The sequence below is a fragment of the Thermobia domestica genome, chromosome 9 (assembly GCF_964235325.1).
Source record: "Thermobia domestica chromosome 9, izTheDome1.hap1.1, whole genome shotgun sequence".
NCBI classification, from domain to species: Eukaryota; Metazoa; Arthropoda; class Insecta; order Zygentoma; family Lepismatidae; genus Thermobia; species Thermobia domestica.
This window is the reverse complement of record NC_137462.1, coordinates 152,817,521-152,835,519: the sequence shown is the minus strand read 5'-3', so window position 1 is coordinate 152,835,519 and position 17,999 is coordinate 152,817,521. Positions and strand designations below refer to the sequence as shown.

Below are 17,999 nucleotides of genomic sequence, written 5' to 3'. Positions count from 1 at the left end.
GGACACGGGTAAAACTGTTGAAACCATTTGTGTCTAAACAACAGCTGTACAGAAAATTTATAAAAACTACCTATAGTATTTTAGATTTCTCTCTCATATAATACCATATGCATTTTGCGCATTGCAATAGAAAGAGGAAATATGATTGATTCATTCAGTGAAATACAGGAAGAGAAAGAACAAAATAGTAATTAAAGCAACCAGCTGAACCCAATTATAAATGGAATCCGAAGTGCAGTATTATATTGAATGGATCTAAGTAGATAAAAACTGACAAAACAGGCACAAAGTTATCATTGTATTGTTATGAATTAATTACAAAATTTGGAAATAAACTGATCTGAACGTATGTGAAAACTCTAACCGGCCTGTTTTAACAGTTTACTTCCTTCTGAACTCCCGAAACAAGGGTTTCGCCTATGAACGTTATCAATATAATAGTCACAGGGATGCCATATTAGGATACACAATATCATGAAGAGGACACACATAGTAAAGTAAACTAATTCCATTTAAACCCACATCGGTGAAAGAGATACATAGATAGAAAGCTTTACCGCAGATAAAATCAGAGTTTACTTCAGTAGTCTGCCTCCTTCAACCAAGATATGGCCCGTGAAATAATTTCACCCAACTGGTAATGCTGCTACTGAGGATGTAACGATACGATTACCTCAAATATACATTATTAATGCAATAACAAAGTCGTTTCTACGTAATGGAATGAAATCTTTCAGGTTTAAGGCCCACAGTTATGCCGTGTAGTTGAAAGGAGACTGTGACGATAAGAAATAAATGAAATGGAAATGAAGAAAGTGGGAGAACTCTGAGAATAACCCATGCATACGGTGTTTGTCCACTACAAAGCTTACTTGGCGAGAACTGGGATTGAACCACGGACCCCACGCGCCAGAGGTAAACGCTCCACCACTAAGCCACCCGGGCTTTCTTTCACACATTCTTTTTGTGGGTGATAGAAATTCATTTGAATAAACGAACACAGTGATTCAACGGAAGAGGAGAATGAGAAAAAACGTTTGGCAACCGAAAGATTAAATGAAATAAATGCCTGTAAGACAATCTGATGAACAAATTAACTCAACTTGAAGCTTATTACAGCAAAACACATAACGGGACCTAATCGGAAAATTAAACTAAGGCATAATGCAAACATCAGCAACAGTTTTCCCCGAGCGCTCTTTCATTCGTTACTTCGTGTTTATATAAGGGCGACTGAACACTTAATTTTTACAATTGAATATCAGGTGTAAATTTGTTTTTACAGTCAAAATGTATTATTACGTAGTTTTATTCATAATATTCGAAACTTTTGGTGAAATTTATATTTTCACGCTTTACCGTAGTTGTGTGACTAGGACAAAGTCAATGACCGCTGACTTCTCCAAATCATCATACTTCCTAACACAAATTATGTGTCAAATACTTTGTCAATTAAGCCCTTAAACATGTAGTAAAAAGCTACTGAAATCTTAAGCTACTAATACATATCATCATAGGATTTCGATTAACTAATGGGAAGATTTGGAAAGCAATGGAAAATTAACTTACGGTTACATGATCATAATCTTGGCCTAATTCATGAGATCCAGCAACCACTTCTCGTTCAGCTATCCACTGTTCAAGATCGTCAACTTCGCGATTCAGCATGAAGAGCTGTAGTGCTTCATCCAACTTAGCACGCCTCTCTTGAGCTAGATCTTTCAGTCCAGCATACAACTTATCGACCTGGGATTGCTTCACAGCTATTTGATCACTGAAAGAAAGAAAGAAGGAAAAAAAAACCTCATAATTATACATGTTAAGTGAAAGCATTGCACTAATTGTTCTTTAAAGAAAACACAATACGGAATGTAAAAGTACGATATGCTGGTACAGTAATAAGAATTACGCTGATGACATGCCAAAGAGAAAAGAAATATTCAATTACAGTAATACATAAGGAGGCACAAGGTGAGCACTTTTCTTATTTTTGTTTCCGATTAACGGGAGTAAAACATTTAGCATGAAAGAATTGCGCATTTACGATCAAATAAAAATACATAATTTTTAAGAAACAAAATAATTGCAAAGGAACTGTATCTTTTACGAAATAATCACGTCGATGAACTACAAATACTATTCGTGTATCATTCGCCAACACGGTAGTAAGAATGTCACATAGAATTTAACTATTGCAGACACGCATGCACTTAATATATACATAACTGAAAACCTTCTAAATGTTATACTCAATTTTGCCACAAGATCTAAATGTTATATATATATATACACACGCACACACACGCACACGCACACACACGCACACACACACGCACACACACACACACACACACACACACACAAAAGTGAGTGAGCGACTTCATGCCAGAACTGCTTATACGTAGAGTAGATTTTTTTCCCCTCCAAACGACTTTCCTCCGATTTTAGCCTATTTCACTAACAGTTTACAGCTTATTTGAAGTCAAATCTACCACTTACCTGACATTTTTTTTTTTTTTAAAGAGGATGTTTGTCGGGAAAAAAACTTATAGTTACTTTTTTGTATGGTAATACTGAATCTGTCAGCCTGTGCGTACTCTTTCAGTTTCTAATGGACAAATTTTTCGACAAACTTTAAAAAATAGATGTAGAATATAATGAATTATATTCAAGCTCGTATCTTAAAAGAAAATAAGTAATGTCTAGGGTAATTAACTTAATAAACAGGTTTATAACTCAGAACCTTATCTACATATGAAATCATAATACATGAGTTTCCTCTATCAAAAGAGTTGATAATTCTATGAAATATCTTTCTTTAAAAGTGCATGAGTACCTGTTGGGTATTCTCTTTTCTAATTCCTTAATTATTCTCTAATTTTAGTAAACTTTATTAAGAGAAGGTTTCTCTAATTACGTGCCTGTGGCAGACAGAAGTGTTAGCCCTCACTAAAAGCGTCCTCTGTCAACCTTAACTTATAAAGGGCACTGACTCACTACATCAAAAGCCCTGGCCTACGACCCTATTTCGTGTACTCACTTAAATAAAAGACGAACTAGAAGGGTATCTATCTAAATACTTATTATAGGGATAGGTAGGAAAGGAGAACGAGTTTGCCTTATAGTAGCGAAAGATCCTTAAATAGATCTGGCAGGTAAAGGTTAGATAAGAAGTTAGATAAGAACCATACTCCCTGAAATAGGAGATGTGATTCAAAAGAAAAATCTAAAAACTCCATCAGTAGCCTCTCACAAGTCCACTTCGAGCGATCGAACCCAGGAATCTGTGTTCAGAGTATTCATAAAAACCTAATGTGTCCTGCAAGAGGAACAAATTACTTTATAACCGACCAAAGCCGTATACAGCTTCAGATTTGAATACGTACTCAAAAATTCTAATATCAGGGCAGTTAATCTAAATGCCATATCCACCTAAATATGGAATGTAGCATTTCAAGGATCAAATCCTGTCCCTATTCTACAGGGTCTAATTCCCTAGCAAAAATCTGTTTCTTGAATTAGTATAAGAATTATTTTTCTATATCTCTTCTCATAGGACCTCATTTTAGTCCAAGAAAGAAGTCCCTTTAAAATGAAAACTTACTGCAAGGTAGATCTAATATAACTCATGTCTTCTACCCTATTTAAGACTCGGAGAACCTAACGAGTCCAAGCAAGACCTCCGTAATACTCCCGCCCCCTCTCTCTTTACTTGAAGTCATACGGGGAGAAAAAAGCTCCCACTCGGCTCACCGAGCAGAGTCCGTCCTATAGACTACATTTTGGAGACTGTCCGAAGTCTCCCCAAAGACTGACGGTCAATTGATCTCTTCCCTGTAAAAATCTTCCGTTTATATAGGAAAGCTATCGTATCATAAGCTATGTAGAAAAAACGAGCGGTGGGGAGGAGGATTCTCCTACCAAAAAAAAAAAAAAAAAAAAAAAAAAAAAAAAAAAAAAAAAAAAAAAAGCTTTCTCTGAATGCTTTGAAACTGACTGTTATTTCCTGAAACAGAGTTGCTATATAACTATTCTTTTTACTAGAGGTATTTTTTATGTAATAGCTGAAAATAGAAATAATATAAATATACACAGTAAATACAACAATTACATTTACATACAATTAATAATAATAATAATAATAATAATAATAATAATAATAATAATAATAATAATTACTCACCCAATGCTCAGATCTGGATTTCTTAACCTAATAATAATAATAATAATAATAAAAATATATATAAATCAATACCAATATACTGATATAAAACAATATTTAAATTTAAAACATTATTTGAACATAAAAACCAGCAAGTGACAAGTAAGTGTCACTTGCAAGGAAATCATGTTTATTCAGAAGGATATGTTTCTTTTGATATTTAACGGAACACTGAAGTTAACTGATATTTACCTGTCAGGATGTTCTTCACTGATCAACTGTCTGGCTGTCTCTCCTAATTGTCTTATTGTCTCAGCATAATCTTCAACGGCCAATTCCAGACTCTCGTGTTTTTTCATTAGATTCTGTGCAGAAATCTCATCCTTGCCTCTGTCTTCCACCATCATATAAAGCTCCTGTTCGCTCATCCACGATTCAGCTTCACTTGCATCAAAGAAGTACTGAAAAATGGATAACGTAAAAATTCAGCAATTTAAAACTCCTCATAATACTCAAAAATTAATATTATATTGATGCTTTGTTTTTAATAACATTTTTTCAGTAAAAGGAAGATGGAAATCAATGTACACGACTCGAAATAGACTGTCTAGCCTGTTTTTCTTCCAAGAATGCTTGTTTAAGTAATTGCAGTAGTTGCTTTCGCTAATGGCAAAGTGCAGTAAAACACTTTATATGTAAGTTTTATCGTAACAAGCAGGCAGTTTTTTTCATTTTTTCATAAAATATTCTTCAGTATCTTACTCAAGACCGAAATACTCTTGCAAATGGAGGTTTCAGAGGCCTCAACCAAGCTCTGTAACGGTCTCAGAATTGGTGTACAAAACAATGACGTAAACTACAAAAGACTGGTGTGCCAATGGGGTTGATGACATTCCGTAACAGAGCCTTGGGGACGTCGAGGATGGCACAATGATGTTGTCGAAGTTTCTGAAGTGCAGTTCATCTTAGCACCATGTAACTTGAACACTTACTGTTTACCTAGTTAGAATCCACTCATGTTTCAACGTACCATCTTAGCATTTGCACTTGAGGGGGCGAAAAAAATAAATAAATAAATAAATAAATAAAAAATAAAAAAAAAAATCAGAATCGCATGAACTTGGAAACTAGGATTTTCCGATCGCTAATAAGAAAAAAATTTATATACGCTAACTCGGTATACCTGAAAGGAACTACGAGAAAATTACATGGAAATAGCTTACCTAATATATACTAGCCTCCATAAAGGAGAGAGAATTTTGTTGTTAGATCTTAGTTATCAAGTACTGTGTTAAGTTCTTGTAATTTATCTTTCGTAAAGAAGACTCTCTCTCTCTCTCTCTCTCTCTCTCTCTCTCTCTCTCTTTCTCTTTCTCTCTCTCTCTTTTTCTCTTTCTCTCTCTCTTTCTCTCTAAAACTATCTACTTTGAATGAGTGAGTGATTTTGAGTTTAACGTCCCTTTTCAGCAGCGAGGGTATATGAAACTGGGACCTACTGATTAACGTGGAATCCGAACCACATGAGCTCCCGCCGGGAATCGAACCCGGGTCTCCCGCGCCAGAGGCGCGTACGCTAACCGCTTAGCCACGGAGGAGCTCTCTACTTCGAATGAAAACAGGGTTTCGCATCCCTTTCTTTCCTTTGATGTTTAACATTCAGCCATCCCATACGATAATTCAAACCCTGTGGAGCATTTATTTAGTTATCGATCAATTAAGTTTGCATTGTCCCCTTACCTGTTGCGCTCTCTCTGATTGCAATAATTTGTTCTTGCGGTTCTCTACGGCGTCCTTCAGTTGTTGCCATTGTTGCTGTAGTTCTTCTATCAACTGACAGAACTCTGGAGCAGCTTCATGCCCTTCGTCAACTAACTTCTGACCATTGCTACATACAAGAAGGATTCTTGGTTCATGGTTATCAATCTCCGTACGTAATGACTGAAAACAAATTAACATATGTATTATTAGTGAACAATTTAAAAAATGCAGACATAAATAATCACTGTACTTAAAAAAAAATGAATGCTCTGATTTTAGAGATCATATTTATGATATTCGTTACATGAAGAACTGGAAATCAAGGAAGTTGTGGATCATGTGCGCTTCGCTTTCTGTAATACATTAGGTTCATATACAGAACTTTCTATCCAGAACTTCTGGCATACGTTACCGTAAAGTGAGTGAATCAGTGAGTTAATTAGTAAATTAATTAGTTATAGTAAGTTAGTTTGTTTTAATTACAAACTCGTGGAATGTATACATGTTTCTATAAAAATTTACACACACACACACACACAAAAAATATCCTAACAACTTCCTTCTCAATATAATTCTAGATACAGTTACTCCCTTATTGACAGTACTTAAAAGTTCATTCTTGAAAATAAAAGTAAAACGCTTGGACACCAAACTTTCTTTTGAGATTAGAAAGTGGGATGTGAATCTGAAACAAAAGTACTATCTTGTTATTTATTTTTCAAGGGCCATCCATCTCTTAACGTCCATACTCTCGAAATCGTGAGAGGATACTTCATTACTTTGGTTTCAAATATGGATTCCAACTGGACAAAAAAATATTTAGTTTAAATGACATCTATGGACAAGAGAGAAGTGGGTGGCAAATTTATTAATGTACGTTCTCAATGTCATTACAAAGATGTTCTATAGAATGATGTTACAAGTACTCCATCCAGAGAGATCGACAAATAAACCTTCGTTACGAAATGCATTTTCTTTCTGTAATTTTTATATTTATTCTCAGGTTTATATGCAATCTTTTAAACAAATAATTTTATTCAGTTCTATTCTTTTTTATAACTAGAGAAGTAAATAATTCTATTTTTTTTTTTTCTTTCTTGGGAGGGAAGGGGTATTTCGAACATATAACCCATATAAAATGATATATGCAGAAGGAATTCGAAAACTCTACTAGACAACAGCATGACTGGTGACGAATACTTTGTAATACGAAGTTCTGCCATTAAAATTAGTTTTTTAATGTAATAATCCCCAAAATAAACAAAATTGGTGAAAAAAATCAAAACTTTACGTGACAAGGGGAGGGAGATTCGGCCGTGCGTTACGAAGTATGACAAGGAGGAGGGGTAAAAATTAGTCAAAAATAGCGCTACGTAATATATGAATGGCCTCTAATAAATTTAAAATTACATTGAGTGCGGAAATAGATATTAAGTGTGAGTTCTTTGTTACGTAAGTACTAAAATCACAGATAAATTTAGAGGGGGTCCAAGAGGAATTTCTTCTCCGATAATAAGAGCTGAAGAAATAGTATTTAAAGGGAAATATTTCTCCTCCTTCCCAAAAGATTCATAATTTTCGATTGAAAATGTCTGATTTTCCCTTGCTGGACCTTAAGACATTAGTGGCCAACCAAAGGCATAAATTTAGAAAAAACAAATTCAATGATTTAATTTCAACTAACATTTAATACGAGATACAGTTTTATTCTCTAAAGTACTGGTCCCAAATTCATCTATAAATCATCAACAATCCTACCATTTATGGGATGACCTGTTTTGCAAAGCTGAATGAAACCCGAATTAAAAGCGACAACTTAGAACACATTTACTGACAATAGAAAGGAGGCAAACACAAGGGAGGTAGTTGGAAATGAGTTAAGTATAAATACTAGAACAATCATAATGCAAGTAGGTCATGGAGGCGACAAAGAAAATAAAACCTGAGAGATCGTTTGGTGGTGACCTTCGAGCATTGTCGGTAAGGCAAAGTCAGCTCGAAGCTTTTAAGGACAATCCACAAGCAGATGTAGAATACTTTTCTAGCTCCACAAAATGCGCGCAATCGTGGATCGTCGCCACGAAGTAGAAATCCATGTGTTAAGCGCAATCCGTTGCGAAGCCCAGTTAGAATTCATTCCTCTTGTTGAGAAGCTCTTGAGCTGGTGATCTCGACATCTGGTACCATTTAAGTTGTCAGCGCTGATGGAACTGAGCAGTGAATGGCGAACGCAAGTCCGTGCTGAGTATGGGAAGGGGGAGCTCCCTTCCTTTATGCATAGCAGCTTTCGCTGCACGGTCTGCCTCTTCCAGTTGCCATGACACTTTGCCCACACAATGTGCTTTACAGGAAATGAACATACCTCGTCGTTCAGTTCAAAGAATGCTACACAGTGATCCCATGATGTATCCATATAAAATTACTGTATTAAACAAGTTATTCGAACCTGACAAGTGGAAAACGCAGCAATCTGCACAATGGTCGGAAGTAAAATATTATGTTCTTTACCAAGACATGATTTTCAGACAAGCCCTATTTTCATATCATTAGGACTGTTTAATAAACAAAATATCCCATTTTGGGGAAAAGAACAACTACATACACATTATGCACGAGAAAAGCTAACATTGAGATGAACTTACCGTATAGGCCAATGTCTTGACGATATAGTTATCTCTCAGCGATATTTGGATATGTTTCGAAATGCTTTTGTACCTCTGTTACTCTTAACTGATCTTCCGATACACTCAATGGCTTATGCAATTTCAAACCCTCACATCGCTAATGTATTTAGATTTCTTGAACGCAGTTTCTGATGATCATGTGATTTCCAATCGATTCCGACCCGAGATAATGAAGGTTTCCTTTGGCCGCCCTTTTTTTTTTTTTTTTTTTTTTTTTTTTGTGGAACTATTTAAAGGAAAGGCTTTCCACGATAAAGCCAGTAAACATTATTGAAATGCTAAGTCTGATAGTTCAACTGTGTGATAGCATTCACGCTGATACGTGCCGCAGAGTGGTATGAAACGCGCACCACCCGCGTTGAAACAAGAGCCATACTGAACATGTGATACAGTGATAAACTTCCCATGGACACACTATTATGTAGGTGTTGATATGCACATGTCATTTTTGAAAATAACTGCAATTTAAGTTTCAAATTCGTTAACTGTTCGTGTGCCACTCTGTATAATAACACTTCCTAATACACGAAAACAAATGAAGCTAATTGCAACACCTTGAAAGAAGGTTAGATACATTGCAGCAGTAGCCCTTACGCTCCCTTACCACGCTAGGCTCGCTCATTTGCGGCAAATACAACACTGGTATCCCTAATCAAAAATTACTCGTATGTTAGTAGTTTTATACGTAAAGCTCGGGAGGGAAAAAAATCACATAAATAAGAGGTAAAAAATATTATCACAAAAAACAACAGGCGCAAGGTAACTGATCTGATAAAATTATATTTACAGTAATAGATAGATCCATGTCACAGGTATGTGTAATTTTCATGATTCTTGCAACTGAGGGCCTATCCTGAAGTTCTAGTATTTTAGACTGTTTCTCTCCAGTGGTAACACGAGCAAATTAAGGATACAACAGAATAGGAAGGTGAAGAACATGGATCTATTGAAGATATATCTACGTATTTTATAATACACGAATACTCTTACCTGATTCTTCTTCTTCAGCATATGAACATTAAACAGACTGTTGCCATAGTCAGTTGAGGTAGCCTGTGGCATTTTCTCGCTAATCCATAATTTTTCATCCTCCACATCTCTCTTGAACTGAAAAATGACGACAGCTCGTAAAACTCATCTTGTTAGTATTACACATAAAAATTTTAATATCTCTACGACAAGCCTATACAGTAAGATTAGAATGTTCTGGGAAATACAATACCTAAAAAATTACTTATGAGAATTATTATCGCAACTCCCAATTGTAAGTCATGCTTGTTCACACATGAATTTTAGAAAATTAATAATAACTAGTTTCTCAAGTACCCAACATTTAATCATATCACGCTGTATCCAATTCCATGACTATTTCTGTATTGTAGCCATACAAGAATTACTTTATCGTTAGATGAATCGGAATTATAGCTGAATATATCATAACAAATCACATAATAAAATATCGAAAGCAGCAGCTAGAAACTAATCACTCTTGATCAACTGTTGTATGCAAGTATCAATACAGCATTGTGTTAGTTTATATAACTTTCAACAGTTTCAGCGTCTCAAACATCAACTCATTAGTGCCAAGCTATAATAATATACTATGCTGAAGATATCACTGCGGATATTTGAAATGGAAAATTGAAAAAAATGGGACATACGTATAGCCCTATACGTATTATAAAAGGTCACAAACTTGTAACTTACTTGGAAGGCTTCCTTTTTCTTGGCCAATTGATACTGTCTTTCCAGAAGAGGTGCTTTGAGTTGTTCAAATCTGGATTCAACCTGGGCCTTCTTGATCTTGATTTCATCAGTTTTCTCAGGCTGCATGCGTTCAAGATACTCAGCCTGAGTTTCTAATTCGCATACCTGTTTTGCCTTCACAGCCATCTGTGTTTCAATCATCTGAAACGAAAATGAAAGCGTGTAAATACTAGAGAGCTTTGAAATAAATGACAACTAGTATTACATGTAAATGCATATGTATACGATGGAAGTATGTATCTAAAATGTAGTATGTTATGTAAGTTCTTGGAGAGAATAGTCCTAATGTCTGGAAGATTAATTTCAAAAAAATAAAAAGAGCTCGAGCGAAAAAAAAAAACTGCTTTCTTCGAAGAAAGAACGAAAACTGACTTTTACACGGCGGGTTTTTGCTTGAAAAATTTTGAACTTCAAAATATTTCAATTTTAGTGGAGAGAGAACAGTACGTTCCGCCTTTGTTGTATCATTATAACACAAAAAAGTTTAATTACTATATTCTGAACATAAAATCTTGAAAATTAAGAATCAAACAAAATCGGTCATTCGATAGGGAAGAAAAAGTGCAAATCTGTAGACGCAATGGATTTTCTAGTTCCAACGGATTGTTTATATAGCTATTACATTAACGTCCAACGATAAAAATGTTTTACTAAAAAGTTCAAGTGTTTGCAATGACTGTTCTGAAAATGTAACAGATTTCCTGAAACATAATTATTAGAGCCCGGATTTCCATGCACAAACTCGAAGATATATTTGCGGATTTCCATGCACGCAAATAGGCACGAAAAATGTCAAAAATATGCTCTAAAATATGCACACTAGGAAAATAAAATTTCAATTTCTTACAAAAATATTTTACCTTAATGACCTCTGTTGCAATCGAAAGTGAATTTAACTAGGGTTGTGAGCAACAAATTCAACGTTTTTTTTTCTTCTTCTTTCTTTCTTCGGAAGACAAATTTCATTCTACATCTGCGTATACAAAGTGATTCAGTTTACTTTAAATATAACATATTTTCTTGTGATATACTCTGAAATATGCTAATATACAGCAGTAAAATTTGGAAATGTGCAGTATCGTTCGAAGTTTACGAAATATGCATACACATCAAAATTCACTCAAAATATGCGGTGGATTTTAAATGCAGACAGGCAGGGGGTGTCAAGATGATGTCACAAATATCCATCATACTGAAATATAATGTTCTAGATACAAAATTATGAGACCCATATTTTTTTGTTTCGGAGAAAAAAAATGTTGAGCCGACTTAGGCTGCTTCAAAGTTCGAGGGCCATTTTGTCATAAGTTTTGGTGCCAAAAAATATAAATGCCTGTTTCTCAGGAACTATGAAAGATATTTTAGTCGGGTTTTTTGTATTTGAAAGGTAATGGAAAGGCCTTTCAAATGCATGTATAACAAACCTCATATGCAGCGTTTGGGATGTGCTATTAATGAAAATACAGAAAAATAGCCCTCTTTTGGAGCCCCAAAATCTCGAAAAAGCCACTCTCAAAAATTATGTAATTTGCAGGATAGTTACAGCAATACCTCACGTTGCACATCTATAAATTACAGAGGGTGTATATTCCTGGTTTCAATTTTACAAACGATTTGCATGAGTACATTTACAAGCTGAAACGTAAACAGAATCACAATTTGTCAGCACGCGATTGCAGCAGATTGTTAATGGATAAACAATACCCGAAGTGTAAATTCAAACCAAACAAAACGTAAAGAACAGCATTATATAGATTATAAGAACCCATAACGAAAAACAATCATAGATGCTTATGTATCATGCTAGTTGGTGGAAAAATAATTGTGGTTTCTTGGTGAATGTGGCGAATGTCCCAGGAGTGCTGGAATCACGTTAGAGTCTTTGGGATTACCTGATGAAGAGGACAGTGAAGATATATCGTTTGCAATCTGGGAGAATGGGGACCTAATCAAAAAGACAGTTCCAGTAGGTCTGTTCATTCGCGACATTGCTAAATGGACAGTCAAAGCTATTCAACACTTGCATGTGAAAGACATTCAAAGAAAAGCAGTGACAGAAGGAAAAAACAGAGCAAAGAGAGACAGTCAACACGTAGTGCTTCATGTAGATTTCACTGAAAATTGGGCAGTTCTCCTACAAAATGACATTCAAAGCTACCACTGGAAAACCGACCAGGTGTCTATATTCACTGCAGTAGCATATAAGGGAGACTGTACAAAATGTTTTGCTATTGTCAGTGATGACAGCACCCATGACTGCGCATGCTCTTCTGGCTATTAAGAAAATCATTAGTTGCATTACTGAGAATGGAGGTGCAATTGCAGCACAAACGGTTATATCAGATGGAGCTGCAAGTCACTTTAAAAATCGTTACCAACTCCATGAACTTGGAACATTCAACATTCCAATCAGGAAATGGATTTTCACAGCCACTGGGCATGGAAAATCAGCATGTGACGGTGTTGGCGGTACAGTTAAACACCTTGGTACACGAAACAATTTATCATCTGGGCATATGAAGTGCATTCAGACTGCAGCAGAATTTCAGACTGTTGTTCAGACATATACATCAGGTATTACACTGCTCTACATTCCATTTGCAGACATTCAAACATTCCGTGACGAAAAACACATAGAGTGGGAACATGTTCCGCCAGTGAAAATGATTTTTAAAAAGTCATGTATGGCATGCAGAGGGAACTGACGATGATGTTGTGGTTTCCGTTGCAAGAACTGCCCATCATGAGAAACAACAGGTGAAAATTACTATTGGCAAGAGCACTTGTGTTGTGCGGCACTGTCGACTTCGCGACGTCAAGGTGGGAACGTTTCTGGCTGTTATTATGATGACTGCTGTTGGGTTGCAAAAACAAATGCAATTTACTTCGAGACACAGGAAGTGCATGTAAATTTTATGCTTCCACATGGACCCGCAAAGGGCTATAAATTTCCTGATACGAAGATCACTACGAAAGTTTGGAGATGTGAAATAACTTACATACTTAAAATCAATTTAACACTTACATTTCTCAAAGTATTCACCATTATACTGTACACACTTTTGCATCCTGAAAACCACTTTTGGAAGCAGTGTTGCCAGTCTTTTTCTTCAAGTGTTGAAAGTTCATTCTCGTAAGCCAGTACAGCTTCTTCAGGGCTGCAAAATCTCTTGCCACGTATGCGATCTTTGATCCTAGAGAACAGAAAAAATCACACGGGGCCAGGTCAGGGCTATACGGCGGATGAGCCATAATTTTGACCTCCGTAGATTCTAAAAACTGAATTGTGATGTTGGCCGTGTGTGCGGACGCGTTGTCATTGTGAAGCAGGATCCCACGCAATCCAGTTCTTGGACACCGTTCCCGAAACTTCTGGAACACTTTTGTTAGGCATACAGTGGTGTGCCACTGAGCAGTAACAGTCCTTTGTTCTTCAAGCAAAACAGTTGCAACATGGCCAGATTTGGAGAAGAAAGTTGCGACCATCTTCTTCCCCACACTTCGCCGTCGCTTCATTTCCGTGGGTGGATTTTCGTCTGGAAAGATCCAAACTGTAAACTGGCGTTTATTTTCAGGGTCAAATTAATAGATCCACGTCTCATCACCAGTAACAATGTCAGAGACGCGTCGAGAATTGCCTCTATCAAATATTGCAAGCATTTCTTCACACCATTCCACACGCATGCGCTTCTGCTGTTCAGTCAAAGTGTGAGACACACAACGAGATGAAACCTTTCTGAGCCGAAGATGATCATGAAGAATTTTTGTTACTGCTGGCGATCCAATGTTCACTGTAGATTCAATGTCCTTGAAAGTTGTTCGAGGATTTTCTCGAATCATTTGTTCCACAGCGGCAATGTTTTCATCTGACACAGCTGTTGCCGGACGTCCAGCTCACTCTTCATCTTTAAGCGATGCCTGGCCTCTTCTGAATTCACCAAACCACCGAAAAATTGCAGCACGGGAAGGAGCAAGTTCCCCAAATGCCCCCTGTAAATGGTCAAGGCTTTGTGTTCCACTTTTGAAACCGTAAAGGATCAATGCCCGAAAATGTTCCCTTTCGAGCTCCATTCTAGACAGCCGATTATTGCTCACATCAACAAACAAGTGAAGGAGATACGGCCATGCCGATAAGCGAGGCGAGTTGAAACTTGCTTCGCTTCTTCGCTCTGGATACCACTACCGAACGCAATTGTTGGAATTCAAATACTGTGCCACAACAATGCGTATCTCAAAACTTTCGTAGTGACCCTCGTAGAATTCAGCAACATGAACATCAGTGCGTCATACCTTTGCGAAATATTCTGCAAGGTCTTTCTCCACCACATCCTCTTGGACAATCTGGAAGACTTCATGCTATCCGTGATACTGAAACAGTCAGTGTAGAGGAAGCTTTCATGCACAGAACACATATATGAAATACCGATACTGCTAGTTCATATTGTCTATCTTGCACATCAAATGTGAGGATCACGTTTTCAGCTTGTAAATTTGCTTACGCAGATCATTTGTAAAATTGAAACCAGGAATATACACCCTCTGTAATTTATAGATGTGCAACGTGAGGTATTGCTGTAACTATCCTGCAAATTACATAATTTTTGAGGGTGGCCTTTTCGAGATTTTGGGGCTCCAAAAGGGGGCTATTTTTCTGTATTTTCATTAATAGCACATCCCAAACGCTGGATATGAGGTTTGTTATACATGCATTTGAAAGGCCTTTCCATTACCTTTCAAATACAAAAAAACCGACTAAAATATCTTTCATAGTTTCTGAGAAACAGGCATTTATATTTTTTGGCCCCAAAACTTATGACAAAATGGCCCTCGAACTTTGAAGCAGCCTAAGTCGGCTCAACATTTTTTTTTCTCCGAAACAAAAAAATATGGGTCTCATCATTTTGTATCTAGAACATTATATTACAGTATAATGAATATCTGTGACATTACCCTGACAGATTTTCTAAAATCTGCCTGAATTGAAATGGACAGGGCCATGCACTAATATGCGCTATCATATGCATCTCAAATGAATCCTTACAAGTCTGTCGGAAAGAAAAAATACTTTCCATACGTTTCTGCATGTTACTATAAACATGCATTTTTCATATAAACCTAAATAATTATAGTTTAAAATTTATGAATAAACTAAAATTTAATTGTACATTTATTTAGGCTGCTAAAATGTGAGAGGACCTTTAAAACGCTATGTACAAGTTTCTTACTTCAAAAATCTTGACACGATGTAACAGTAAAGAAAGAAATAATTCTGCAAATAATAATGTTGAACTTACTCAATGCCATTAATTAGCCGTTTATTCCATTAATTTTGTAAACTGAACTCTCTCAAGCTCAAGGTAAAATGTGCCCCGGACGGATAACAAGATGTAAGATTTTGTAACAGAACAAAAATGGTTTTATATCAGTTCCTTCATTTATGGTAAGTTTTCCTTGCTTACCAAACTGAATTTAGGCAAACAGTAAAACTTAGCCAGCTTCGGACTGAACATGATAAGTACCAGATGTTGTAAACGCACTTTCTAAATTGTAGAATCCACTACAGGAAAACAAAAGTGGTACTTGAACGAAGTCATGGAAAGTCAAAAAAAAGCAAAAATTTCAGCTATTTTCCCAGAAAAACAATTTTTAAGGGGAAAAAAAATACAAAAAAGCTGGCTTTTTCGCATATCCACACTTGAAATTAAAAAATACCATGGTCGATTAAACCATTACTCGACCTCACGTTATGCTGCGAAAACCTCACAAATAATTTCCAAATAATAAATGCTAGTTATATCCAGTACGATAGCTATTAATTAACCATGCAGTTTCTGTTTGAATCTGAAGTTTGAAATTACTAGAATAAACATATTTTATAAACAGAAACTAATTATATTTTTGTAATGCTAACCATCGCCAATCACAATTGAAAAAGTAAAATTACTTGCCTGCTGTTTCTGCATCAGAATATTGACTGACGCCAAGTCAACACCAGTATCTCCAGTTTCAATCTGTTTCTCCAAATCATTCATCCAGGAGTCGATATCATCACAGCTTTGCTCGTAAAGGACCTAAAAATTTAGTGTTTCATAATATCAATAACTAAACTTTACTATATTTCTTGCGAGACACAAAATTTGTTGTTTATCCCTAAAACTTCAATCATAAAAAGCTGATTACAAAAGATTTTCCAATAAGATTTGCTAAATATCCCTAAAACTTCAATCATAAAAAGCTGATTACAAAAGATTTTCCAATAAGATTTGCTAAACAATCTTCTAACAGTCAACTGAAATTCACATTTTATTAAATTATTTCACTTATGCAAGTAATACTTGGTTAAAAACTTAGATTTTTATTAATCACATGTTGTTCACGACTAAAATCTATCATAAGAAGTTAAACAGAATATCAAAATTTTTTGTATTCTTTTTAATTCTTTGAATACTATACTAGGGCCGCTGTATCTCTGGCTCTGACAGCTATGCGAAAAAGAAAGAGAGGGTTGATACTACACTGATACACCCCCATAAGGTCCAATGAGTGACCGAGCTGTCACCGCTCTGACATGGAAACTAAACGTTGTTGCCGCTTCATATTCTTCCTTTTGTTTGTGCATAGTTGAGTGAAAAGTACTTTGAGATTGTGTTTGGTTATTACGATTTGTGTGTGTGTGTGTGTGTTTTGTTGTTAAGAATATTGTTGTAATTACGTAGTGACAATGGCTAGTTCTTCAGAACCGAAGCCAAAGAAAATAGGAGTGTATAAAGGACAAAGCCGAGAATTGATATACAGACTTCATGAATATTTCGAGAAAGAGCGCGATAATGGTGGCCCTCTTCTTCCTGTGACAAGGGTGGTGGGCACACTGGCTGACGCCCTTCGTGTGGGAAAGTCTACTGTTAAGAACATAACAAAAGAAAAATGTCCCGAAGAACTGAATTCTCCTTCGGCAGTTTTGGTTACTCCCAAAAAGTTAAAAAAAAAAAATCTCTAGATCGTTTCTAGAATGACGCAATAAGGCAACACATTTATCAATATTATATAAGGAAAGAATTCCCGACTCGCAGTAAGCTACTCAAGTCCTTGAGAGCAGGGCTTTTCGAGGGAGGGAAAACAAGCTTGAGTGTTGTGTTAAGGCAAATTGGTTTTAGGTGGAAGAAATTCTCTAGAAGAAAAGTTCTTATGGAAAGAAACTATATTGTTGCGGCTCGGTGCAAATTTCTAAGAGTGATGATCAAAATGAACTCGGAAAATTTAGTATGACTAGACGAAACATGGGTAAATGCAGGACACATGAGAAGCAGTGCGTGGACAGACGATACATCCGAAGGGACAATGAAGACACCTATTGGCAAGGGAAGTAGACTTATTTTGCATCATGCCGAGACTGTGCACGGATTTGTACCTGAGGCAATGTTGCTTTTTAAATCAAAGAGCACTCGTGATTATCACAAGGAAATGAATTCCACAACTTTCAAAGACTGGTTTGTTAATAGTTTACTTCCAAATATCAACGAGAATTCCGTAATCGTGCTTGATAACGCGGCTTATCATTCTGTTCAAACGAATAAGCCTCCAAATACGCACAGCGTAAAGGAGGACATGATAAGGTAGCTTGAAAAAAA

General features: G+C 36.1%; 1 protein-coding gene across 11 annotated transcripts in view; it reads right to left on the bottom strand.

The window, feature by feature from the left end:
• beta-Spec (spectrin beta chain) overlaps positions 1–17,999 on the bottom strand; it is a 238,505-nt gene that overhangs the window by 52,109 nt on the left and 168,397 nt on the right. For all 11 annotated transcript variants that reach the window (XM_081772015.1, XM_081772020.1, XM_081772023.1 and 8 more), the window contains 6 exons: positions 16,320–16,442; positions 10,312–10,512; positions 9,595–9,711; positions 5,900–6,100; positions 4,415–4,623; positions 1,570–1,774 (listed from right to left, as the gene is read on the bottom strand). In XM_081772015.1, coding sequence (XP_081628141.1) covers positions 1,570–1,774; positions 4,415–4,623; positions 5,900–6,100; positions 9,595–9,711; positions 10,312–10,512; positions 16,320–16,442 — 1,056 coding nt within the window. The remainder of the gene's footprint in view (positions 1–1,569; positions 1,775–4,414; positions 4,624–5,899; positions 6,101–9,594; positions 9,712–10,311; positions 10,513–16,319; positions 16,443–17,999) is intronic.